This window comes from Oryctolagus cuniculus, chromosome 3, assembly GCF_051225735.1.
Source record: "Oryctolagus cuniculus isolate XC-2025 breed Fujian yellow rabbit chromosome 3, ASM5122573v1, whole genome shotgun sequence".
NCBI lineage: Eukaryota > Metazoa > Chordata > Mammalia > Lagomorpha > Leporidae > Oryctolagus > Oryctolagus cuniculus.
The window spans coordinates 20,528,825-20,555,020 of NC_142869.1; the positions used below are offsets into that span (position 1 = coordinate 20,528,825).

Consider the following 26,196-nt stretch of genomic DNA (forward strand, 5'->3'; position numbering starts at 1 on the left):
TCTAACATGGAGCCCTGGAAACCACACACACACACACACACACACACACACACACACCCATACACCCTATACACCACCACTACCCCTCCCGGGGAACACCGCCCTCTGGCCAGCACCCAGCCTGCCAAGCGGCCCCCAGCCCCCCCAGCCCCGGTGGCGCACGCACACCGCGCGCCCGTGACCGCTCGCCGTCCGGACTAGCCCGCCGGGCCCGCGTCACTGGAGGGAGGACGCACGTCCTGTCGAACCCGCCCCCGCGCCCTCCGCCCCTCCGCCACCCCCACCCCCACCCCCCCCACCTCGCCTTCCACTCCCGTGGCCACCCGCCCCACCGCGCCGCCAGCTGCGGGCCAGCCCGGCCTGCTCGCGCCCCCTGGTGGCCCCCATCCACAATTGTCGGGTGCAGATGTGGTGGAAAAATGAAGGGAAGGTGGGATCTGATTCCTTACCCTGCCACGGCCCAGCTTGTGAACTGGAAGGGCACGGGCCAGCATGCCAAGGGTCCGGGACTGGCTCTTGACCCCATAAGATTCCCTTCTTGTGACTTGGGGAGAAGCGATGTTCTGTTTGTGTTTGTCCAAACCTCCTGCAGGGTAGAGGCAGGGAACTGGGCACGGTTCTGGTTCCATCCCAACAAAATCTGGGCCCGTTCCTCCTAGCTTAGCCTTTACCGCCCTGCCCAGCTCTGGAGGACTTACTCTCACACACACGTGGGCCCCACAGCAATTCCTCACCAGCAAAGGGAGGTCTGACCCCAGCACCTGTTCTCAGCCGTCTAGACTAGCACCCTCCCACACACACACACACTTCCTGGAGAGTCTCTTCGGCACCTCTTCCCTCCCAACATCTGGCCCACATCTGACCACCTTGTTCACTCACTCAAGAAGTTTTATTGAGTGCCTACTGTATGCCCAGCACAGTGCTAGGCTTGACATGGAGCTTACATCAGAGCAAGAGGGACATCTGCACCCCCACCAACCTAAGATGGACAGATGCCACAGCAGAGCGAGACAGAAGATAGAAAGAAAACAGGGTGGTGTGACGGACAGCGACCATGCCAGGAGGTGGCGGAGGGGCCAGGCAGGACCAGGTCCTGTGACTGTGACACTCCAGTGTAACAGGAGCACACCGTGGCAAACGGCACTGGGCCAGGAGCTGGGGAACTGTGTCTGGCCGGTGAGCCCTTGGAGATGGGTAGTATCAGAGTGCTGGCTGGCTTCCGGTTCAGATTGGGCTGTGTTCTTGCTGTGACACTGTGCTTGGACCACACCCTGCCCTTGTTCCATGTCTGTATCTGTAGTGGAAAATCTACTCATTTGGCTGTTGTGAGTTTATAACTCCAGCACTCGGCTCATGGTAGCAACATCAGCTCCGTTCCTACCCCTCACAGCTGGAATACACCCCCCCCCAACCACCACCATTAAGGGAAAGAAATCTTTGTGTCTCAGTGGTAGCTTCAGGGGTTAGGAAACTGTTGCAGTCAGGACATTTCCATCCTGGTGCAACCCTTAGGGTCTCCAAGCCTTTCTCTCCTGCTCTCTCGGCTCCTCCTGCCCCCTCCCAGCCCTGGCACTGGGATCGCGGAGGTGTAAGAGCCCAGGACCTCACAACAGATGCTCAGGTCCACAGGTCAGCTGGGCCGCGTGTCGGCTGTGACACCTGGACCACGTTCCAGAACCTTCCAGAGCCTGCGCTTCTCCAGCAGGGCCGTCCAGGACAATACCGGCGGCCGGAGCCGAGGTGGTGCACGCGAAAGCCTGAGCAGGCAGGACCTGAGCCCCCGGGCCCGAAGAGCGGGTAAAGGGGGGATCTGGCAGCGTCGCGGGTCCGGACCAGGCGAGGTTGGTCCGTTCTTCCCGCTGCCTTGCCTTCGGGTACTTCTAAACGCTCTGCGCCAGCCGCGCGCTCTCCCTTGTGGCGCCGCCTGGTGGCGAGTCCTGCTCTGTGCCTCGTCTCGGCTCTGGGGGGCCTGGAAAATCCCGGAGCCCCGCGCAGGCCCTGGGAGCGCAGCCTTGAGAGGAAAGGCTGCACGATGGAACCGTCCTAATGAGAAAAGAGGACTGAATGGCGGCGTGTGTGTAGGGGTGAGGGAGCGGGGAGCGTCTCTCTTTTGCGGAGATCTCCGCCCAAAAGAAGAGTCTTCACTTAGGGCTGCAGAGGTCTTGGCGTTTAGCTAACCCTGAGAAGAACTTCAGGAACCCGCGGCCCCAGCAGAAGGCCCACAGAGAAGCCTCGTAGCTCCGCCCCAGAGGATCTGGGCCAGGGAGGGGGCGTCCTGCCCCGAGGCCCGGTGCGCCCTGCCGGGCTCAGGCGCGAAAGAAAGAAAACGCGGTGTCAGCCTGGGCCTGGGCGGGCGCGGGACGCGCGGCTCAGCACTTTCTGTTGTAATCCCCGCGGGCTGGGGCCAGCTCGGGAAAGGCCGCAGCCCCCACGGGAGCCAGAGGGGACCGCAGCCCGCCTGCTGACTCAGCTCCCCCCAGGCCAACGGGGCGCGGGGCCAGGCTTGGGTATAAAGCCCCGCACGCCCGACCCGCGCGCAGCCTCTCCGTTTCCCTCGTGTGCCGCGCTCACCCACCCGGTGAACACCCGCTTCTGGGTCCGGGGAGGGAAGGGCGGGATGAGGGAGGGCCCCTGGCAGCCCGGGGCTAGAGCCAGGCTGGGTCCAGTCCCCGGGTCCTGGGCCCCGTTACCCGGGCTGGGCAGGCTTTGGCTAGAAAGGGAGTTCCAGGCGAGGCGCTGACGGCGTGGTCCCGCCCTTTCTGTCCGCAGCGGCATGAGCAGCGCCTCCGCGCCGGGCCCCGCGCCCGCCTGCCTCACCCTCTGGGACGAGGAGGACTTCCAAGGCCGACGCTGCCGGCTGCTGAGCGACTGCGCCAACGTCGGCGAGCGCGGAGGCCTGCGCAGGGTGCGCTCGGTCAAGGTGGAAAACGGAGCGTGAGTGATTCCCGGCCGCGGCTGGGCGGGGATACAGGGGCGCCTCGCTCTCCTAGCCCAAGCGCGGAGCCTGGGACCTCAGTCCCCGGCCCTGTGAGCCCCGAGGGAGACCCCACCCCCAGCGCGAGAAACCCGTCGGTCTTCTCAAAACTCACTGATGGCAAGAATAATCTTAGGAAAGAGAAAGCTCGCACTCTAGCTGAAGAAAGGCAAAAAGCTACCCCTTCGGGTCACCGTGGGGCCAGCCTGGGCCCCACAGGGTGTCCAGTGCAGCTTTGGCCTTTCCAGACTTCTTTGTGTGAAGGTAGACCACTCGCTTTGGCAGCAGGCTGGGGGCTCCATGCCTCTCTGCCCCTTAACATTTGGGGTAGGAGCGCATGGTGTGTGATCTTCCTAACCTGGGAAATTCCTTCCCACCTGGGCGCTCTGAGTGGAAATCCTGGGATCCTCATGCCAGGAACAGCAGCTGGCCTGGGCCCTGGAGAAGGGCCAGATTGCCAGGCAATGGGTGTGCCCGGGGAGGGGCTGTGGTTGGAGCAAAAGATGGGGCGTCTCTTTTCTATGGCAGTAAGCCCCAGGGCGGGGTAGATGCCTCCCAGCTCCCCATCTCCTTTTTCAGTTGGGTGGCCTTTGAGTACCCCGACTTCCAGGGACAGCAGTTCATCCTGGAGAAGGGAGACTATCCTCGCTGGAGCGCCTGGAGCGGCAGCAGCGGCCACCACAGCAACCAGCTGCTGTCCTTCCGGCCAGTGCTCTGCGCGGTGAGCACAGCCCATTTCCCCTCCTCCTCCGCCTCCCAGCTCCAAGCCCTGGCCCCATGGCCCCCTACAAGGGAGGTGTAAACAAACTCCTGGCTAGGAGCTGGCGGCACTACTTTCCCCGCACCAGAGGGCTCTCCAAAGTTAGCGAAGGGAGTGGGCCGGCATGCTGAGATCAGCACCACGGACAGCTCCGAGGCCGTCCCAGTGGGGCGCCCCTGGAGTCCTCCATCACCACCCAGCCCTTTGAGGCTGGGTAGGCTGCCGTTAGCCCCACACACAGGGTCAAAGTGACTTGTCCAAGGCCACAAGAGTTAATATGCAGAGGAGACTACAACTGAATCCAGGGATGGAGGCAGAGAAGAGGGTGTGTGTGTGTGTGTGTGTGTGTGTCTATACTGACTGGCATCCAGTACCCCTTAGGCCTTTGGCTGTACTCAGGGTTCTGGGCAGGGGGTTGCATAGTTACCGAGGCCCTTAGGGAAACTCTTGGTTAATGGGCCTCTGATTTTCCTCGTGCAAAACAGGCCTATGTCACAAGACACCCTCCAGCTCCCACCTGAAAGGATCTCCCAGAACTCTCCCCTACCCTACCCCACACCTGCCACCTCAACCCACAGCACAGGAGGAGCAGAGGGGCCCCTTGGAGTGTCCCAGCTTCCCAACTGCCAGAGAGCAGATGAGGCGCTCTGGGGTGCCTGAGGAGCCTAAGTGGCTGCACAGCTTCTGGGGCAGTAGGGTGGTGGGAGAGTAGGCATGAGGATGGATCCACTGACACACTTCTGTGGGGTCTGACCTCTCTGGCCCCAATTTCCTGTGCCTCAGAACCACAGTGACAGCCGAGTGACACTGTTTGAGGGGGAGAACTTCCAGGGCTGCAAGTTTGAACTCAGTGATGATTACCCATCCCTGCCCTCCATGGGATGGGCCAGCAAGGAAGTGGGTTCCCTCAAAGTCAGCTCCGGAGCGTGAGTACTGGGACTGGAACAGGGAGATGGGAAGAGCATGGAGGCAGTGCCAAGCAGGGTGAGAAGTGATGGGTGGAACTGAGGGACAGGGTCCAGAGGCTGAGGATTTGGAGCCCAAGGCAAGAGAGAGGATGAGACTGATGGACAGGGAGAGAAGGGAAGGGGTAACAGAAGAACGGGTGTCAGGGCAACAGTGTAGGAGTAGAGGAAGGCACTGGAAGCATGGGTAAAGAGGAAGTGGAGGGTGGTGAGAGGAGATGAGGCGGGCAGCAGGAAGACGGGACAGTGGGCAGGGCAGGGAGAGACCCATATAGGGGAGGTCAAAGCCGTTGTTCTGGAGCTGGGGTTGGGAGCTGAGAAAGGGAGGACAGAGTGAGGGTGGAGGGCCTACTCATCACCCTTGTTCCCTCACTGGCCCAGGTGGGTGGCCTATCAGTATCCAGGCTACCGAGGCTACCAGTACGTCCTAGAGCGGGACCGGCACAGCGGCGAGTTCCGTAACTACAGCGAGTTCGGCACGCAGGCCCACACTGGGCAGCTGCAGTCCATTCGGAGAGTCCAGCACTAGGCTCCCCAGCCCCGGACGCCTCCCTAGGGACCCTCAATAAAGGCCTCTGAACCTGCCTGCCTCTCTTGCCTCCTTGGTGTCTCGTTTGTGACTTCCATCCTCCTCCCTCTGAGGGTTTTTCCTGATCCATCAGACCCCCACCTCAGGCTCCAGGACCCTTGACTCTCAAACATAAACTGGCTGGGGTTGTATGTGGGTGGGATCTGGTGGGATCAGAAAGAATCCCTGGGATCTTGTTAAGGACAAGCAGTCCCTGACTCTTCTGGAAAAGACCCACCAACTTGAGCTGTGGGTACTGTCAGCTCAGATGGAGGTGGAGGCAGACACCCCCACGGCAGGGCTCAGAGCTTCCCCAGGCCAGCTACTGCCATCACACAGAATTTTCTGAACCCTGCACAGAAGTTCCATTGGGCTCCTCTCTAATTCCCAGTCTTACTTTTCACCCTGGTTCCTACCCAGCCAGGGAAGTCTCTCCTTTCCCAGAGGAAGAATCAGTTGGGAGTCCCACTGCCTCCGAGGGTCTTCTGTGGGGGAGACTTCCTCTCTGTGAGCCCAGCCCCCAGAGCCTTTTTCTGAATCACAGTTCCTTGCAAGGTGTTGGACTCCAGCATTTATGAAGCATTTTCCTTTTGGCTGCTCCAAACAACTCCTCTTCATTCTTGGACTCCTCCCTCTGCCTCAGAGGACGGGCAAGCCCCAGCCACTGAGGCAATGTGGGTTCATGGCCCACAGCCGTGGTGGGGCTGAGTATGGTAGCAGCCCAGAGACCCTGGCTCCAGTATGGATTTTCCCCAGTTCCCTCTCTGCCCCAGATAAAGATACCCTCATCCCCCATAAGGAGAGCCTTCCCAAGGCCACTGAGACTCTGCTCATCCTGTCCTTCTTGTGTTTTGAAGTCACCAGTTGGGAGGAATGGTCCAGCATAGGCCTAGTCCAGGCAAGGAAGGGCCATATTGCAGAGTTGTCAAAATTGGACCTGGGCAGTCTCCTGGGGTCCAGCTGTATGAAGTCAGGTGGTTGTTCCTTTGGGAAGACCCCCTGGATCATAAGTCAGACCAGGGGTCCAAGCACATAGCATCTCAGAGCCTGCATTCCCTCATCTGTGGAACTGGGGGCCTGTCTTGCCCACCTCATGGGATAGTTGCAGAGATTCAATGAGAACCCCTGAAGATGCTTCTAGAGTTATGGAAAATCATTGGGAAATCAGGCAGTCAGTGCAGGGCCCTCCTTATCCTGTGTCCATACCCTCCACGGATCACAGGGTTGGGTCAGGGGGTCAAGGAACAGAGCTGTAGGTGGAGTAAGAATTCTGAGCCTGAGTGGACTCTGAAATCCATAGCCCCTGTTGCCTGTGGTCATCCTGATACCTCCCCCCGTTCATCTATTTAACCAATTAAAAAACCAGAGCTCCAGGAAGGAGCTTTGATTAGGTCACCCACTGAATTTGTGACAAAGCCAGAATTTGAATACAGGGCTCCTGAAGCCAAATCCAGGCTAAATGGAGGGTGACAAGCTGTAGCTAAGAGCCTCAGGCCTCAAAAGAGCCCCAAATTTCTATGGGTCCCTGAGGAGCCTGAGATTCACGGCTGGTCACAGGCTCCTTGTCCCTTTGTGGAAGGGAGATGGTAAGCATAGCTCAATGTATAGCACCTGTTCTAAGCACTGCATGTGTTATTTTATATAAACCTCAGAATGCTGGATGTGAGATACCATCATCCCTATTTTACCAGCAATGAGACAAAGGTAGCGTTCAAAGGTTATATACCCCTCCCCCAAGTTTCACAACTAGGAAATGAGGGAGTAAGAAGTTGAACTTGGAACACAAACTGACTTGAGTCCAGCAGCCTATCTCCTTGCTGCCTGCTTTGAGGACCAGGCAATGGATGAAAGGGAGATCTGGTATAGGTCCTGGGCTGAGTTGTCCTCCTGCCAGGATTCTCTGTGGGCACCAGGAAAAGTCTACAAAGATGGGTTCAGGAAGTGGCCATATGGCCCTGAACAGGTCGTGGTCTTCTGGATCTCAGTGTGCTTTCTGTGCAGTGAAGGAGTTGGGTTGCCATAGCCCTTGCCACCATGAAAGTTTTAGGTTTTCCTGGATCCAGGAGTCAGGCTCTGTTCCCCACATCTATCAGCAGCTAGGGAGTCGGGGGTCTGAGGCCAGTCTGAGAGTGAGAATTTTCACCTTTATGTCCTTCCATTCTGGACAGGCTCGGGGTGGGGTGTCTGCAAGGCCCCAGGGACCAGCACCCAGCCAGAGGTCGGAGGGGATGGAAGGAAAACTGCCAGACTCCCACTGGCCTCCACCCTGGCTGTACTCAAAGCAGGAGGGCACAGGGGATGTTGAGACACAGAGGCAGTGGGGGACACCCTCCCCTCACCCCAGTTTTCCCAGCACCTGGGTCCTCCAGGAGGTTGGAACCCAGAGCCTATGCAGCTGATCTGGGATGCCTGGGAGGACACCCCTCTCTGAGCACCTCTCCCTTATGCCTGCTGCTGACAGCATTCAGTGGGCGAGTCTCCAAGTGGCTGTCCCAGCCCTTACACCTTGCTCCTTCTCGGTTTCTGTCAGTAGAGGTTGGGGGAAAAAAACAAGACAGCACCCAAAGGAGAAAGACTGGCATCCCAGCCCCACCTTCAAGGTCCTTCCCTCTGACAGAGCACTGAGTTTGGTCCCCAAAGAACATCCCAACCTCTCATCTTTGCTCCCACCAGATTCCACGGCCACCTCCTAAAGCTCCCTTCCCCATCCCTCAAGGATACCCTCACACTCTGCCTTCACAATGCCCCCTGACTCCTTTGCATCGCAAGAGGATTTTCCAGCCATCTCCCTTGGGTGGGCGCCCAGGGGCAGGGACCCTGCAGGAACTGGACCACTCTCAGGCCCCTGCAGTCCCTGGACTCAAACCGGGAGAGAGAGGGCCTTGAGAAGACAAATTCTGACAGTAGTCCTGGGTGCTGCATGGGCCCCTGGCTCAGGTCCGTTGGTTAAAGCCCCACAGGTCACTAGAGACTCTAGCCCCCTTGGGAACCGTGTCAGCATCTTTGCATGAGTTAGACAAAGGTCTCGCTTTCTTGGAAGGGGCTTTCAGCCCTCTAACTGTACACTAGCCCGGTTTCATCCTTCTCCCTGTCCAGCCCAGAATGGAAAAAACCAGGCTGACTGGGCGGATGCGCTGTGTGTACGGTGGAAGAAGAGTTGCCAGGGGATTGGCAGGAGGTCAGGAGCCCACCAAGCAAAGCCAGCATGGATCCTCTCTGCAGAGTCGCACCTCATCTGTTGTTGGGACTGAATGGAGGGGAGGGAGAAGAACCGGGGAGGCAGAGAGGAGACTGGAGGGCACTCAGCAGCTGGGGAGAACGGAGGCGGGGCCGAGGGGGGAGCTGGGACCCCAGGAGGGGGATGGAGCGTGGAGAGGAGGGGCGTGCGTGGGGGGGGGGCTGCAGCTGTCAGGGGAGCTGCCCGGGGTGGGGCCGAGGCGCGGGGATTGTAGAAAGTCTGGAGACGGGGCGAAAGCGAGGGGGAGACGACGGGGAAGGGGCTGAGTCTCCAGGGCAGAGCAGAGAGAGGGAGAAGAGGCGGGAGAAGGCGCGGGGGTGGGCATAGATAAAGGGAGCAACGGCTGCCGAGCCCGGAGCGCAGCGACAGGCGAGAGGGAGGGAAGCGGAAATTTAAAAGTGAAGATGCAGATAACGCAGCCTGGAGACGGGAACCCGGGCAGGGTGGGGGCAGGGGAGGGAGAGGGAGCAGAGTGAGCGGCGACGGGGCGGGAGCAGGAGGGAAGGAGGGCTCCGGGGGAGGGGGCTGCGGCCGTGGGGGTCCGAGGTGGGTCCTGCTACACCCCCGCCCCATCACTGTTTGCAGAGAATCACGGAGGCGGAAAAAAAAAAGGCGCTCTCGGCCCCCTTCGAAGAGCTCGGCCCGGGGGCCCATCCCCCGCGTCTCCCCGGCTGCGGGGCGCGGGGGGCTGCCGGGTGCGCTTGGCTGTGGCGCGGCGCGTTGGAGACTTTATTGCGATGGGACGATAAGAGGGGCGGGGGCGGGGTCCGGGGGGCCGAGGCGGCCGTGCTTTAATTAAAACGGAAATTGCGGCCCCTGCCCGCGCGGGGGCCCGAGGGTTCCAAGCGGCCCGGTAGCTGGGAGCGCCGCTCGAGGACCCCCACCCCCACCTTCGCCATCCCCGCCACACCCGGACTGCCCCCTCCCGCCAGGCCCTGCTGGACCCGGCGCCGTCTCTTCCTCCCTGTCACCCGCGGTCGCCTCGGGCGGGGACCGGTGCCCTGGAGCGCAAAGCCTGACGCTCCCCGGTCCCCCCCTCCCCTCCCCCATCTCCCACCGCCCAGTCCCCCGGCAGCGATGAGACAGAGCGGCGCCTCCCAGCCCCTGCTGATCAACATGTACCTGCCAGGTACTCAGGGAGCAGCCCGGGGCTGGAGGCGCCGGGACCCTGGGCTCGGGCGCGGGAAGGGGGTGCCAGGGTCCCAGGGAAGGGGACGCGGTCCGCAGAATCAGATTGCTGGGAGGTCTGATTACAATGTAGGGCGTTTCGGGGAATCTAAAAGGGCAGGGAGAGAGCTGCGGGGGTGTGTTGGGGGGGGTCAGCCTGGGATCCAAAGGACTCCAAGTGAGCAGATTGGGGGCCTGGTAAGGGAAGCTGGGGTCTCCGGCGTGGTAGAGGACTGCGTGCTCGAGCGTGCGGGAGGCTGCGGTCCGCAGGGCGTCGACCCTGCGCCCTCGCGGCTCCTCACCTTCGTGCTGCGAGCATTCGCGCCGGCCCGGCGCTCCAGGCGCCCTCCTCTTCTCCCGAATGGGCTCCGCGCTGCGGCTCGGCTGGCGCAATACCCGCCCGGCTTTATAAAGCTCCAGCCGGCCCCTTCGGAAAGCGGATTTCCTTTTTCCTGGACGCGTTTCCTGACTTGGGCTCCACAGAGGAGCTCCGCGCGGCGCGCGCCGGGGACGGCTCCAGGAGGAGGAGCCCGGTGGCCCCGGGGCCCCCAGCCTCGAGCCTGGGGACCATGGCATCTCCCCTCCAGACTTGGCCGCGGGTTCCGTAGGTCAAAGTCGTCACCTTCACCCCCGCCCACCTTTTCTCCTGCTTCCTCAGATCCCGTCGGAGACAGCCTCTTCAAGGAAGGGAAGAGCCCCGGCTGGGGGCCGCTGAGCCCCGCGGTGCAGAAAGGTGAGCTGGACAGCACACTGGGAGCGCGGAGAGGCGAGGGCAGCGGCCGGGGCCGACAAGAGGGGAGCTGGCGCCACCAGGCACCCCAAGAGGGGATGGGAGCGAGGTGCACCCTGGGCTCTGGGAAGCACAGGGTCCTTGGCAGGGGCCCCTGGGGAGCCAGTCACTCGGCCTTTGGCCCCTGCATTTGCCAGTCCCAGCGCTGGACTTGGGAACCAGGGCAGGTGAAGAGGATACTGTGTTTCTGCAGAGTAGGGTATTCCAGGCTTTGGGTCCACAGCTGAGGCCCTTGGCTCCTGTCCCTGCTGGCAGCAGGAGTACATGGCCACAGCATGGATTGCAAAGGGACCCAAAAAATCCCTCCTCCACCACACGGGGCTGTCCAGCCATTAGACCCTGGCCAGGGTTTCCTGCTGCACTGGACAGCGCACTGGACCGCGATCCGTTCACCTCTAGCAAGCTCCAGGTCAGTACATCACCCTGTGGCGGCTGGTTCCGCAGGCCGTGCCTCACCACAGGTGGTACCCCTGCCCCAGCTGGTTCCCCAGATTTCACAAAGTTACAGTAACCACAAAAACGAGATAGGCAAACTGCTTTATCCAGGAGCAATTACAATGCCTTTTAAGAACGGGCTTCCAAACCGCTGATGGCAGTCAGCCATGGTTGTCAGGTGCACGGTTTCATCTGAATCTTTCCTTGCTTCTGACCCTAAAACCGAACGTCCTCGCTGAGCTGGCTGGGTGTGACCAGAGTTGAAATTATGGCACAAGGGCAGCATCTGGGTTCTGGGAGGGTCGAATGCAAAGGAGAGAGGTTCACCCGCAGGATCGGAAGCAATAGTCAGATGACTTTGAGGAAAACCGTTTTATTTCAAAAGGGGGAGTGTGTCAGGGTTTTTCTTGGGGAGCAGGAATTCTGGGCTCCCACTCTCACCTCCTGCATAACCATGAAAAACCTCCTTACCCTGAAATCCCGCAGAAGAGGAGGCCAGAGCCAGGTACCCTCGCTTCCCAATCCTAGCAGTTCATCAGCCCCTGGCAATTAAGGGCACCTTAGCACTGGGGGAGTCCCGCCTGATCCGAAAAAAGAGATTGAATCCTAGCAGTGCCAGTGCAGAGCTCTGCGCACTTCATAGGAGGCCTCTTCTCACCTATGGTGGGCCACTGTCCTGGCTCCTATCTGACATGGTGTCCCTGGGAAGACAGTCACCACCCCATCTCAGGCAGGGCCTTCAGGGGCTGGGGCATGGCTGGTCCTCCTCCAGGAGTGGCCAGGGTCCTATGGCTGCTCGCCAGCCTCTTCCCTTCTGGTGCAGCAGGGGTGGGGCAGGCCAATGACCTGCTCTGTGCTTCAGGGCACCTGAAGAAGGGCTCACGTACTCCGTGGCGGTTCGGGGCTGGTAGCTGCCCCTGTGCACGGTGGTGCCGCTGCCGCGTTCGTGGGGAGAATATGATGCTTCCTCTTCTCTCCCCATTGTCCACGGGTCCCGGGGGCTTCGTCCTCCTAAGTGGAAGCCGAACGTCCGTCCATTGTGCTGAAGTGCGAAATGGCCTCAGTGGCCCCTCGCTGGCCAGCGACTCCAGCTGCAGCGGCCACGGCTGGCCGTGCCCGCTCCCGCCTGCCGCCGGGCTGGGTCGGTTTCCTGGCACCTGTTCCTCCAGTTGCAGCCTCCTCTCCGGGCGACCTGTGGCTGACCTCCCCTCCCCCGTCCCCCACAGGCAGCGGGCAGATCCAGCTGTGGCAGTTTCTGCTGGAGCTGCTGGCGGACCGCGCGAACGCCGGCTGCATCGCGTGGGAGGGCGGCCACGGCGAGTTCAAGCTCACCGACCCGGACGAGGTGGCGCGGCGCTGGGGCGAGCGCAAGAGCAAGCCCAACATGAACTACGACAAGCTGAGCCGCGCGCTGCGCTACTACTACGACAAGAACATCATGAGCAAGGTGCACGGCAAGCGCTACGCCTACCGCTTCGACTTCCAGGGCCTGGCGCAGGCCTGCCAGCCGCCGCCCGCGCACGCCCACGCCGCGGCCGCCGCAGCCGCCGCGGCCGCCGCCGCCCAGGACGGCGCGCTCTACAAGCTGCCCGCCGGCCTCGCGCCGCTGCCCTTCCCCGGCCTCTCCAAACTCAACCTCATGGCCGCCTCGGCCGGCGTCGCGCCCGCCGGCTTCTCCTACTGGCCGGGTCCGGGCCCCGCCGCCACCGCCGCCGCCACCGCCGCTCTCTATCCGAGCCCGGGCTTGCAGCCGCCGCCCGGGCCCTTCGGCGCCGTGGCGGCCGCCTCGCACTTGGGGGGCCATTACCACTAGACGGGGCGGCGGGGTGCCACTCGGCCTCCCCCACATGCTGAGCCTCGCCCGACGCACCCAGGCCCGGGGAGGGGCCCCGGAGCCTCCCTCCGCGATCCTGGAGCCCAGACGGCCCTCACCAGGCCGCCCCCAGCCCCGGGGCAGACCCCGGTGACCTCCCCAACTTTCCTGTGACTCTTGACTCGCCCCCTGCTGCACCCGCCCCGGCCCCTGGGGAAGGCGACCGCGCGCCGCCTTGACTCTCTGTCCCTCCTCCGCCTGCCCCTCGCCTAGCCTCGTGACCTTTTCCTGTTTCTGCCCGCATCCCGGCACGTGGAGGCCTCTCACTGTCCTCCTGCCACCTGGGACGGAGCAGTCTCGGTAGAGGTCACTCCCGTGGCACTCGCTCCCCGCCCCCCCAGGAGGGCCCGGCGGGGTTCTGTTCCCTTCCAGCCCCCATTAAAGCTCCCGCGCTGCCCGCCGCCGCCGCCTCTGTTCTTGGCTGCACCCGAACCTTCGTTCAGCGTGGGGAAGGAGGATGGGGTTCGGCTCAAGCCAGAGCAGAAAGGCCCGCCGCGGAGGGGGCGAGGGCGGGCGGGGGGGGTGCTGCGGACCACAAAGCCGGACGCCGGGCGGGTGGGCTCATTCTCTGAGCAAGACGCGCCGCACCCGGGCTTCCGTCTGCCCCTCCCCTCCTCTCGGGCTCCAGCCCACCTGTCCCACCTCAAGCTGCCCGCAGCCTCTCCATGCCCAGCCCTCCCCATCGTACTGTCACTCTGCGCCACCCCTATCTTTTCTCAGCATCTGCCTCTTCTTTTTCCCAAGGGCGCTCCGGGCCGCGGCTCCCAGCCCCGGCTCGCCACGGCGCCTGCTAATCGCGGGCGGAGCGCGCCCTCTGCTGGCCGAAGGAGGGGAAGCCGGGGCCTGGTTTTAATCCTAAACACAGGCGGGCTATGGCGCCGCCGCGGGGCGGCACCAGATTGAGGTTGGGAGGACCTGGTCGCCTTCAGACCTCCTCTGGCCTGCAAAGAGGGCGAAGAAGGGAACCTTGCCCTGCATCCCAGGTCTGGAGGCTGAGAGGGCCCCCACCTACAGGCCCTTCTGAATGCCGCGGCCACGGCCCTGGTGATGGCTTCACGCGTCCACCCAAACGCCATGGCAGGAAAATTGCCAAAAACGCCTCCCCCTACACGCAAACAACCCCGGGCAAGGTGCTGGAAGTGATAGCCGCTCCCCCTTCCCCGTGGTCCGGGTATTTCTCTCCCAAGGGCCAAAGGTTCCTTCTGGGGGTAGGGGGTGCCCTGGGCCCCCACTGGGCAGCTGACCGTTTCCCGTGCCCCTTGGGTAAGGAGGGGAAGAGCAGGTGGAAGGCGGGAATCCAGGCACGGGTGGGGGTGGGGCTGTTTGCTGAATAATCCACCAAGGCAAAGACTTATAACTCATTTTCGCATTTTTCCTGGTTGTCCAAACAGCATACAGTTGGGGCAGAAAAATTGGAAAGCACACATAACATCTTCGTCTTATATTGGATGAAGAGTGTAAGGGTGGCAGGGTGGGGTGACGTCACCTGGAGTCCCACTCCACGGAGGTAACTGTCACCATCCTTGCTTATAGCATACATGAACCATGGGGAGGGTCTCTTCACAGTGGTGCTGGGGGCGGGGGCGGAAGCTGGGAGGGAGAGAGAACACACTGGGGAGGCAGAGCCAGGTTCTAGAATGATCTGGGCCACTAAGGATTGCAGCCTGAGTGTAATAAATGAAATTTCCTAGCAAGGCACGTGGGTTGGTAAAATGAAACAAGAGGCCAGAGTATGAGTCTTGGCAAGGGGCGGGGGGTGACCCGGTCGAGATATTGTAAATCAGCGCTTTCTTGGGCAACACAGTGCTACATGGATATGTGGCAGGCCGCGTGGTCCCTGGGGCGCTGTGGAGTCATGGCAGCTAGGACGAGAGAAGGGAGCAGGGCCACACACGCGCAGGGGCCAACCTGGGAAGGAAGGAGGAAGAATGCGGGGAACACACCCACAGTGCAAGGGCTGGAAAGGAAAACGGGCGGGGAAGGGACAGGGCAGCTGTCCTGAGGGAGGGGACCCAGGGCAGTAGCAGGACACGTGGGGGAAGCGTGCGGAGGACAGACGTGGCCCGATCCACGGGAGAGCCTCTGCGTGGTAGATGAGCTGCCCCTCAGCGGTGTTCCACAGAGCCTTCTGTGAGTTGCGAGGGAGGCGGCAGACTCAGGCGACTTCAGCCTTGAGACTTGTGAGTTGGTGGAGGAGGGACTCGGCCACTGTTGGCAGCTGGGAGAGAAGTTGGACTGCAGGATCTTCTGACCTGGGAGCTCGCATCCTCTGGGGTTCCGTCCTTAGTGTGTTAAAATACTGAGGCCAAACCGGGGGTCTCCAACTCCCCTGCTCCGTGAGACCTCAGGAGTCACTAGATTCTCTCTGTCCCCCGAAAGCAAGTAACCAGACAGTGCCCATCAAATGTGATTTATGACTCCAGCCTGGGCCTCCTTTAGATGCACATCCTGTGCTGCAGCCCAGCTCAGTCCTGCTGCCTCCCCTAGCTCTGTGATCCCTCCGAGTGCTGAGTTACTGTGGTCTTGAGATGGTGCCGCCTCACAGACAGTCCCTGGAGAAGCCACTCTCTCACCCCGCACTCAGCTTCTGAGTACTCCAGTCCTGTCCTCACGGACCCTTAACCCCTTGTCCTGCCAGTTACTGATCCCACCATCGCCCCCCCCCCCGCCAATCCAGGACCAGCCCCTTTGCATTCCCTGTTGTACTGATCGTTGATGAAGATACAGCTCACTCTCCCACCCCTGGCTGTACATTTGCACCACAGTGTTTACAAAATGCCTTCACCTCCGCCGTTTGTCATGCTTTGTCTGGAAGAGAAATAAACCAAGGCCCAAGATGTTCCGTGTTTTGGCCAAAGTCTCAGTGGCCGGTTCTAGGACCTGTGTCCTCTGCCAGACCCTTCCCCACTGCTCTGAGTGACTTCTTTGCCTTGAGTGGCCTTTGGTCTCCTCGCTTTTAAAGATTGTGCACACCCAGGTCTCCTCCAACAGGGGGTGCTCATGTACCCTAAGCCCCACCTGCCATCTCTTGCAGGTGGAACCTGGAGTCCTGCTACAAGCCACGTGAGGACATCCTTGTCCACACTCTGCCCTGCACAGTTGCATGGCAACAGCGCCACCTGGGGCCCTAAGTGTGCAGAGCATTTTCTCACATTAGCTCAAGTGGCCGTGGACACATCCCAGGGGGTTGCTGTGATGTCATTTCTCAAAGCCAGCTGCTTGCCTGGCCTTCATCTTTTCTTCAACATGTCTTTAAAATGCACCAGAACTCACTTCGGCATATTGCTTGGGGCTTTTTATAATTCATGTTAAGTGGGTCTGCTAATACTAAAATTCTGCCTAACCAGGAGTGAGCCTTTGGCCAGCATTTAGATGGTTCTTGGGATGCCTGCATTGCCTGGGCAAGTTCCAGCTCTGCTCCCGAGTCCAGCTTCCTCTAATGTGCACCCTGGGAGGCAGCAGTGAGTGTTCAAGCAATTGGATCCCTGTCACCCACAGAGGGGACCTGGGTTGAGTTCCTGGTTGCTGGCTTCAGCCTGGTCCAGCCCTAACTGTTGCAGGCATTTGGAGGATGAACAGGTACACAGGAGGTTACTCTGTCTTCTGTGTCTCTCTGGATTTTTAAATAAAATTTTTTAAAGAGCAAAATCAAGATGCTTAAAAAACATTTAATATATATGCCTAGCTATTCAGCGAACCCAACTATGTCCCAGCATCTGCCACATGCTGGTGTTTTACAGGATCCAACTCCTTTGACTTGGCCACAACCTTGACAGGCAGGGTGGTCACCTCTATTTTCACATAAAGAAGCAGAAGCTCAGAGGAGCTAGAGGCTGGCACACCTGTGACCCCAGAGCACAAGTCCTCCCCTCCTACCATAACTCCTCTTGCTAGGCCTTCTAGGGAGCTTCTTCCTCACAGAAGTCTGACCCAGGGCTTGCCCATAGCAAGTGCACACACCTAACGGTCTGCTCATGACAGAAGACAACTGGTTATAAAGGGCAAATTGACAGCTTGCCCTGTAAGGGTTCTTGGCTTAGTCCCTGTCTGATAACAAAATGCAATTGTGCCTGATAAGAAACAAATCAGGGGTGGCTGGCACTGTGCCGTAGTGGGTAAACCACTGCCTGCAGTGGCTGCATCCAATATGGATGCAGGTTTGAGTCCCAGCTGCTCTACTTCTGATCCAGCTCTCTTCTGTGGCCTGGGAAAGCAGTAGAGAACGGCCCAAGTTCTTGGGCCCCTGTACCCATGTGGGAGACTTGGAAGAAGCTCCTGGCTCCTGGCTTTGGATCAGCTCAGCTCCAGCCATTGTGGCTATTTGGGAAGTGAACCAGCAGATGGAAGACCTCTCTTTCTATCTCACCCTATCTCTGTATGCCCCTTAAATAAATAATAAATCTTAAAAAAAAAGAAGGAAGGAAATCAGGGGTGGGCCTTGTGGCACAATGGCTCAAGTTGTCACTTGGGATGCCTGCAATCCATAGCAACGTTCCAGTTTAGTCCTGGCCTCCAATCCAGCTTTCCAGTGCAGCCTGGAAGGCAGCAGATGATGGCCCGGTAATTAGGTTCCTGCCACGAACAGGCAAACCCAGACGGAGTTCTAGGCTGCTGGATTTGCTCTGGCTCAATTCTGGCTTTTGAGGGCATATAGGGAACAAACCAGCTGGTGCAAGATCAACCTCTCTCTCTCCCTCTATCTCTACCTCTCCCTCTACCTCTACCTCTACCTCTACCTCATCTCTATCTCCCTCCGACTCTACCTCCCTCCCTCTCGTCAGTTTGCCTTTCAAGTAAATGAAATAAATATTTTTAGAAAATGAAAATCAACTTAAACAAGCACACACACCAGAGATTGTTCTGTTGCCCCGATCATCTTTTGCAAGCCTTTGCTTTCCTAACCGTGGCCCTACAGCTTGTTCTCTGCCTGTAAGCCCCGAATGGGAGAGAGGCGGTGGCAGTTTCGTGTATCTGGACTTGGTGGCATGTCCACCTCAAGGTGCTTGGCAGGATTCTCTCTGCATCTCATGTGCACAAGCGAGAGACTCAATGGCCTGCTGACTGCCACTCTCCCTGAGAAGTCTCTCCTGCTGGAGCCTGTTAGCTATCTCTTCCATCCTGGTATTCCATCCTTTGTAACTAAAGCCAGCATGACACGATGGTTAAGAGCAAGGACTTGGTCCCAGCATTGTGGCAGGGTGGGTTAAGCCACCACCTGTGATGCCAGCATCCCACACTCATTTTCTGATCCAGCTCCAGGCTACTGCATCTAGGAAAGTAGCAGAAGATGCTTCAAGTGCTTGGGCCCCTGCCACACATGTGGGATACTTGGATGGAGTTCCAGGATCCTGCCTGCTGATTGGCCCAGCCCTGGCCATTGCAACCATTTGAGGAGTAACCCAGCGGATGGAAGATCTCTGTCTCTTTTCTCTCTGTAACTCTGCCTTTCAAATGAAAAATAAAATGAAAAAAAGAGTAAAGTCTCTGAGTTGGGCTTTTTGGTTTTTAGTGCTGGCTCTGTCACCAATTGTGTGACCTTAAGTAACTTACTTTACTTCAGTGTGCCTCAATTATCTCATCTGTGAAATGGACATGCTAATAACAGAACCTATCTCATACAGTTGCTATAAAGATCACATGATTATATAAGTACCTTGGTGCATATAAAAATGTTTTCTATTTTAATTTAAAAATTTATTTTTATTTATTTGAAGGATAGACAGAATCTTCATCCCCTCTGGTTCATTCCCTGATGTCCACAACAGGCAGCATTGGGCCAGACCTAAGCCAGGAGCCCAGAACTCAATCCATGTAGCCCATATAATGGTGTAGAACCAATTACTTGAGCCATTGCCTGCTGCTTTCCAGGGTGCTCATTAGCAGGAAGCTGGATTGGAAGTGGAGGTGGGACTTGAACCCAACACTATGATATAGAATTCAGGTGTACCAAATAGCCTCTTAACTGCTACACCAGATGCCTGCCCCATTTTTTTTTATTAAACAGATTTTTTTAAAAAAATCCAGCACCTGCCCTTCCCTCTCCCCATTTAGTCTCAACCAGACCCCCTCCATGCACCCCGGAGAGGCACTTGGGTGGCCTCAGTTACTTTTTCTGCCAGTCCAGACCTTGTCTGGGCCCCATGGCTGCTTCTCCACGTTTGCTGAGTGATTACAGAGCCACACTCATCATCACCTGCCTTGGCCTCCTAAACCCAGAACATCTGTACTCCTGTGTGGGGCAGCAAGAGCATGCGCTGAATGAGTTACATCTCGTCCAGGTACTCCTTAGGTGCTCTGGGGGATGTGAGGCTACTTCCAAAAGTCCATAGAAAATGCATATTGTAAAAAAGTATGTGTGCATCTCAAAACCTCTTGTACCAAAATGAACTTAGCCTTTAATTCCATTTTCCACGAATGTTTGAAGTGGCCTCCTGTGTCTACACCATCCTGAGACTCAGTTTCCGCTTCTACAATGCGAATAGCATGGGGTCAGTGCTGTGACCAGCAGGTTAAGCTGCTGTCTGCAATGCTGGCATCTCATATGGGCGCCAGTTCCAATCCAGCTGCTCCAGTTCCAATCCAGCTCTCTGCTAATGGCCTGGGAAAGTAATGGAAGATGGGCCAAGTCCTTGAGCCCCTGCACCCACGTGGGAGACCCAGAAGAAGCTCCTGGCTCCCGGCTCCTGGCTTCAGATCCAGCTCTAGCCGTTACAGCCATCTGAGGAGTGAACCACTGGATGGACGACCTCTCTCTCTCTCCCTGTAACTCTGATTTTCAAATAAATAAAAAAATCTCTAATAAAAATAAAGTATGAATAGTACTGTTGCTTACTTCCATGGTTATCATGTGGACTATTACATGAAATCTGGAAGAGAAGGTTTTTTGTTACAGCAACTGACATCACCATAACTAATACTCAAATCGCATTACAACTTAAAGTTGTTCTACTTAAAAGGCAGAGAGACAGAGAGAGGGGGAGAAATCTCCCATCCATTGGCTCACTCCCCAAATGTCCACACAGTTGGATTTGGGTCAGGCTGAAGCCAGGAGGCCAAAACTCAGTCCTGGTCTACCATATGGGTGGCAGGGATCCAGGTTCTTGGGCCATCTCTGCTGTTCCCCAGGGTGCACATTAGCAGGGAGCTGGAATCGGAAGCGGAGCTGGGACTTGAACCCAGGCCCTCCAGGTATGGGACGTGGGTGTTCCAAGCAGGGTCTTAATCGCTGGGCCAAACACCCGCCCCCAAATCACATTTGATCTTTACAACAATCTATTTTATAAATGAGAAAACTGAGGCACTTGTCCAAAGTCGCACAGTGGAAAAGGGCAGGGCAGAGTCTGTATCCAGTCTGACTTCATTGGACAAGGCTTCAAACCCAGCCCATTTCCCATGGAGCTCAGAAGGCCACTGGTTCTCTCTGGGCTGGTTACAACCTACCTTGTGGTTGGCTGCAAGGACAGAGCATGCGCCTAAAGAGCCCAGCACAGTTGGCTGCTCCGCGGCTGTCCACGCCCCCAGCATGGCGCAGCCCGGAAGTGGACATCTGCCCTTCAACCAAGGACCTTTTCCCACCACTCTGATGTTCCAGTGCTGCGGCCCAGCGCTCCCGCTCCCTCCAAGTCAGAGGAGCTCCAGCCTTGAGCCTGGAGGAGGGAGCAGCTAAGAGAGGCTGGAAGGCCAGGCCCTGAGCGCTGTTCCCTTCACTGGAGGAGGAGGCCAGGTTGCCTAGCAACACAGCAGGATGCTTTTAGGGAGGTTGCAGGCAGTGTGTCCTTTGAGAAATGGAGGGTGACACCAGGCGGGGAGATGGATGGGGAGAGTGGGGAGGGTCCGACTGTGGTGACAACCTCCGGGATCCATCCTCCTTTCCTGGGATCACCTTCCTGATGCCCCAGCTCTTACCCTCGGTTTTCCAGCTTTGACACTTTTAGGGGTCTGCCTTGTATACATGCCTGTGCGATGGGCATGTCTGACCTGCGCCCGAGGGCCAGACTCAGGGTCACCTCGTACTTACTCCTTTCTGCAGCTTATGAGGTGCACCCACAGACCTGCTTTCCCTGACATGCAACAGAGTCTTTAGTAATGAGAGGATTGTTACTATTTCTGTATGACAGACAAACAAAACAAAGTTTCAAGGTCCTATGGTGAAGATTTGCCGAAAATCTCAGGGTATTTCCAAGCTGCCACTACACCCTGTAGCATGGGTATTAGCACAGGCACTGGCACCCTGCATTATTCTTGGGGTCATTCTAGCGTCTCAAGATGCCCCTCTCCTCTCCCAGGTCACCAAGTAGGTGAGTTATGGAAGCACAGGAGGAGGCACAGGAGGCGCCTGGCCTCAGGAATGCTGAGCCAGGTGGGTTCCACTATGTAGACTCCAGCAGCTGAAGCAAATCCCCTGGTTGGCCTTCCACAGAGAGGCACGTGGGTCCCACCGGGGCCCTGGCATGGTAGCCAGGAGTAAACACGTGTCACCCAGGTCACAAGAGAACTCATGGGAGGCCCAGGCCTCCAGGGCTCCTCACTGCCTCAGGGACCAGCAGAGCTCATCACAGCATCCTAGGGCCTCATTCTAGACTCTGGCTCCGCCCCCTTTCCCCTGTCAATCTTGCTGAATAGCACTCACTACCATAGCAACAGTTGTCACCCTAACAACAGTCATATTGTCATTCCTGCGATAGGCATCTGATAGACACAACACATCTGAGTTCCTTTCTTTCTGTCTCTAGATGAGAAATGGAAATTCAGAGAGGAGGAATGACTATCTCAGAGCAACAGCCAGTAAACAGTGGAGGAGATATTAAACCTCTGACTCTTGTTCTGTACATCACATCACACTGCCTTTCTTTTTTAAAAAAAGATTATTTATTTATTTATTTGAGAGGCAAAATTACAGACAGAGAGGGAGACACAGAGAGAAAGGATCTGCTGGATCACTCTCCAAATGCCCGCAACGGCCAGAGCCGGGCCAATCCGAAGCCAGGATCCTGGAGCTTCTTCCGAGTCTCCCAAGGGGGTATAGGGGCCCAAGAACTTGGGGTGTCTTCCACTGCTTTCCCAACCCATAGCAGAGAGCTGGATCAGAAGAGGAGCAGCCAAGACTCGAACCTGCACCCACATGGGATGCCGGCGCTGCAGGCAGAGGCTTAGCCAACTAGGTGACAGCACCAGCCCCCATTTCTTTTTTTTCTTTTTTTTCTTTCTTTCTTTTTTTTTTTTTTTTTTTTTTTTTTTTTTTTTTTTTTGACAGGCAGAGTGGACAGTGAGAGAGAGAGACAGAGAGAAAGGTCTTCCTTTTGCCGTTGGTTCACCCTCCAATGGCCGCCATGGCCGGCGCGCTGCGGCCGGCGCACCGCGCTGATCCGATGGCAGGAGCCAGGAGCCAGGTGCTTTTCCTGGTCTCCCATGGGGTGCAGGGCCCAAGCACCTGGGCCATCCTCCACTGCACTCCCGGGCCACAGCAGAGAGCTGGCCTGGAAGACGGGCAACCGGGACAGAATCCGGCACCCCGACCGGGACTAGAACCCGGTGTGCCAGCGCCGCTAGGCGGAGGATTAGCCTAGTGAGCTGCTGCGCCGGCCCCATTTCTTATTTATTTATTTACTTATTTATTGATTTAAAAGGCAGAGTGATAGAGAGGGAGAGACAGAGAGAAAGCTTTTCCACCTGTTGATTCACTTCCCAGCAATAGCCAGAGCTTGGCCAAGACAAAGCCAGGAGCCAGAAACTCCATCCCGGTCTCTACTCCTGTGGTAGAAGAAATCCAAGTACTTGGGCTGTTCTCCTCCCACATGGGTGCAAAGGTCCAAGCATTTGGGCCATCTCCTACTGCTTTCTCACAACCAGCCGCTCAACTGACTGCACCACAGCAACAGCCCACACACTACTTTTAAATTCAGGGCATGAAAAGAAGTCCCAGGGAGACATCCAAGAGATTCAGCTAGAAAACTGAGCTAAGAATATTCCAGCAAGGTATAAGATCAGCACACAAAGGAACCTCTGCTTCTCCTAGAACACTGTAAAAGCAAGAAAAGTAATTGCAACCAGCAGGAACCCACACTGTGGTGAGGCAAGGTAAGCTGCTGCGTACAATGCCAGCATCCCACATCAGAGTGCTGATTCAAGTCCTGGCTGCTCCGCTTCCAATCCAACTCCCTGCTAAAGCACCTGGGAAGGCAGTAGAGGATGGCCCAAGTGCTTGGGTCCCTGCACCTACATGGGAGACCTCAATGGAGTTCCTGGATCCTAACTTTGATCTGGCCCAGTCCTGTGAGCCATAGGATGGGATCTCTTTCTCTCTGTCTCTCTCTCTCTCTATGTGTGTGTGTGTGTGTGTGTGTGTATACACATATATATCCATATCCATCTCTATCTCTCTTCTCTCAAGTAAATAAATGAACATTTTAAAAAATAATTGGGACTAACAGATTTACAGCAATAATAAAAATATGCTCCCAGATCAACCTAATGAAAAACATGGGAAACACCAAAATGAAGAAAACTCTAAATCTCCACTAAGGAGCATGAACGACCTGACAGTGTGGAGAAACAGCACGCTCTTAGGTGGAGTGACTCCAGATTGCAAAGCTATCAACTCTCTCCAAATCTGTAACACTGGTGCAGTCCCAGTCCAGGTGCCAAAGGAAGTTTATGGAACTTGAACTAAAGTTCTTGTGGAGTGTGATAAAGATGGAAAAGATAAGGTGAGCAAAAGAACAATGACCATGCTGCAAAACTAATTATCAAAGGTTTGGCACAGCAATAGTCTAGCAGGGCAACAGAGCAGATTCAAGCCTTGGAATAGATCTCTGTGTGTTGAGAATTCCATAAATAATAAGATGACATTCCCTGGGGAAAAGGAAGACTGTTCAAAGGTTGGCATAACTGCGGTTCATTTGGGAAAATGGTTATATCTCTACTTCTTACCACATAGAAAACTAAATCCCCAGATAGATTAAGGAATGAAATAAATACATTATGAAAGTACTGGGATAGAATTAGGAGCCAGCATTGTGGCACTGTGGGTTAAGGTGACACCAGTATCCCAAATGAGCTCTCGTTCAAGTCTTGGTTGCTCCACTTCTGATCCACTCCCTGCTCAATTGCCTGGGAAAGCAGTGGAAGATGACCCAAGTGTTTGGGTCCCTGTCATCCATATCGGAGACCCAGATGGAGTTCCTGGCTCCAAGCATCAGCCTGGCCCAGCTCTGGCTGCTGCAGCCATTTGAGGGGTAAACCAGCAAATGGAAGGCACATCTCCCACTCTCTCTCTCTCTCTCTCTCTCTCTCTCTCTGTAGCTCTGCCTTTCAGGTAAATAAAATAAATGTTTAAAAAAAAGAAAGTACTGGTACAAATTTTTTTAAAAAACTTTAATGTAAAAAAATCCAGAACACCTGTTCCTGAAACCCAGCATAAAACAAGAACACTGGCAAAAAGAACAGACAAATAAAAAACTTAAGAGTTAGTTTCCATAGCTTTGTCCTAAAGATTTAGCTGGACTCTTGTTAGCAAGGGAACCCAAGCATGGAAACTTTCGCTTTTTATTCATTAACTGAAAGCAGTGGGGCAAGGTCTGACACCTGGATGCTGCTAATGAGGTAGCTTGCACTAATAATCAAGATACAACCTGAGTAAGCATCAGCTCTCATCTCCTGGTGGCTCACTACATACAGGCACTATTCTGCTTCTCGCTGTTTACAGGGCATAAGCAAGTTAATACAAAGAGAAAAATTCCCCCAGCTTTATTAATGGCACTTATGAAAAAGAAGGGTCGTGTGCACCAAAGGCTGCTTGTAGGGGTGTGTGCTTTCCTGTGTGTGTACACACACACGCACACACACAGTGCTTGTCAAGTTAGATAGTGCCTGCATCCCTTATCCAGCATCGGACATTCTTACACCCTAGGGATTAGCAGGGGAGGGAGCAATGGGACTTGGGAGATGTGTGGGACGGGAGGGGGGGCGTCTTCCACTGCTTTTCCCAGGCCATTAGCAGGGAGCTGAATCAGGAGTAGAACAACCAGCACCCATATGGATTGACGACGTCACAGATGATGGCTTTACCTGCTACACCACAATACCAGCCTCTCTCAAATCTTGTTTTTATTGAGGGGAAGCAAAATTAAAATGTACCAAAAATAATTAGGTGGTGCGAGTGTTGTGGCCCAGCGGCAGGCTAAGCCACCATTTATCGCACCTGCATCCCATGTTGCTGTGCCTGCTAATGAGCCTGGGAGGCAGCATTAGTTCAAATGGTCAGGGCCCTGCCACTCATGGGGATATCTGGATAGAGTTTCAGACTCCTGGCTTAGGCCTGGACCAGCCTTGCTGTTATGGGCATTTGGGGAGTGAACCAGTGGATGGAAGATTCTCTCTCTCTCTCTCTCTCTCTCTCTTTCTCTCTTTCTCTCTCCCTGCCTTTCAAGTAGATAAAAGTAAATAAATAAACTTTAAAAAAATTTTCAGGCAGGGACAAGTGCCATGAAAAAAATAAGGGTATGTAATAGAGGGTGGCTTTTTTCTTCTTAATTTCTCTGATGTTCAAAAGCTTAGATGGAGTCAGACCAGTCAATGTTTTCCTTTCAGGTCTCTCTCCCCACAGAAAGATGCTCTCCACCCACCCAGGATGCAACAACAGCAGCAGCAATAGTAATAACAACAGTAAATAACCGGGGGCCGGCGCCACTTGGTTAATCCTCTGCTTGCGGTGCCGGCATCCCATATGGGCACCGGGTTCTAGTCCGGTGGCTCCTCTTCCAGTCCAGCTCTCTTCTGTGGCCCGGGAAGGCAGTGGAGGATGGCCCAGGTCCTTGGGCTCCTGCACCTGCATGGGAGACCAGGAGGAGGCACCTGGCTCCTGGCTTCGGATCAGTGCAGCACACTGGCCGTGGTGGCCATTTGAGGGGTGAACCAATGGAAGGAAGACCTTTCTCTCTGTCTCTCTCTCTCTCTCTCACTGTCTAACTCTACCTGTCAAAAAAACACAACAGTAAATAACCTTATTTTCCTCAGGCCTTTTTATTATTTAATCACTGTCATATATTAATTACTATATTTCAATTATAGAAACAATATACCAACACATTTTTATGACAAAAAGTCAAATTGTACAGATAAAGTGAATGTCCTCTGGACATCAATCCAAATTCCTTCCCTGAAGTCATTTGTTGAGTGATGCGAGCTTTGTTTTTCTCAAGCTTCTATAAACACACACACACACACACACACACACACACACTGGAATTACAGTTTAGCTTGATTTGTTTTGCTTTTGCATAAATGCTATTGTACTGTGTGTATTGTTATGCAATTAGCTACATGTTTTGGAGCTCTTTCATGTCAGTACATACAGTATAACTCATTCCTTTTAACAGAATTCTGTAGTATTCAGTCATTTAAATGTATCAAATTTATTTAACCCTTC

The 26,196-nt window shown here is 56.1% G+C and overlaps 2 protein-coding genes across 2 annotated transcripts; both read left to right on the forward strand.

Annotated features, from left to right (window-relative positions):
• The first annotated feature begins 2,546 nt into the window (after positions 1-2,546).
• CRYBA2 (crystallin beta A2) lies at positions 2,547-5,284 on the forward strand. The gene is made up of 5 exons (NM_001099970.1): positions 2,547-2,578; positions 2,770-2,934; positions 3,554-3,695; positions 4,518-4,660; positions 5,081-5,284. The coding sequence occupies exons 2-5, from the start codon at positions 2,774-2,776 to the stop codon at positions 5,226-5,228; spliced, it is 594 nt and encodes a 197-aa protein (NP_001093440.1). The 5' UTR covers positions 2,547-2,578; positions 2,770-2,773; the 3' UTR covers positions 5,229-5,284.
• A 4,298-nt stretch (positions 5,285-9,582) lies between these two features.
• FEV (FEV transcription factor, ETS family member) lies at positions 9,583-13,165 on the forward strand. Its single transcript, XM_051849862.3, has 3 exons — positions 9,583-9,634; positions 10,331-10,405; positions 12,124-13,165. Exons 1-3 carry the CDS (start codon positions 9,583-9,585, stop codon positions 12,708-12,710), a joined length of 714 nt encoding a protein of 237 aa, XP_051705822.1. The 3' UTR covers positions 12,711-13,165.
• Positions 13,166-26,196: the final 13,031 nt, after the last annotated feature.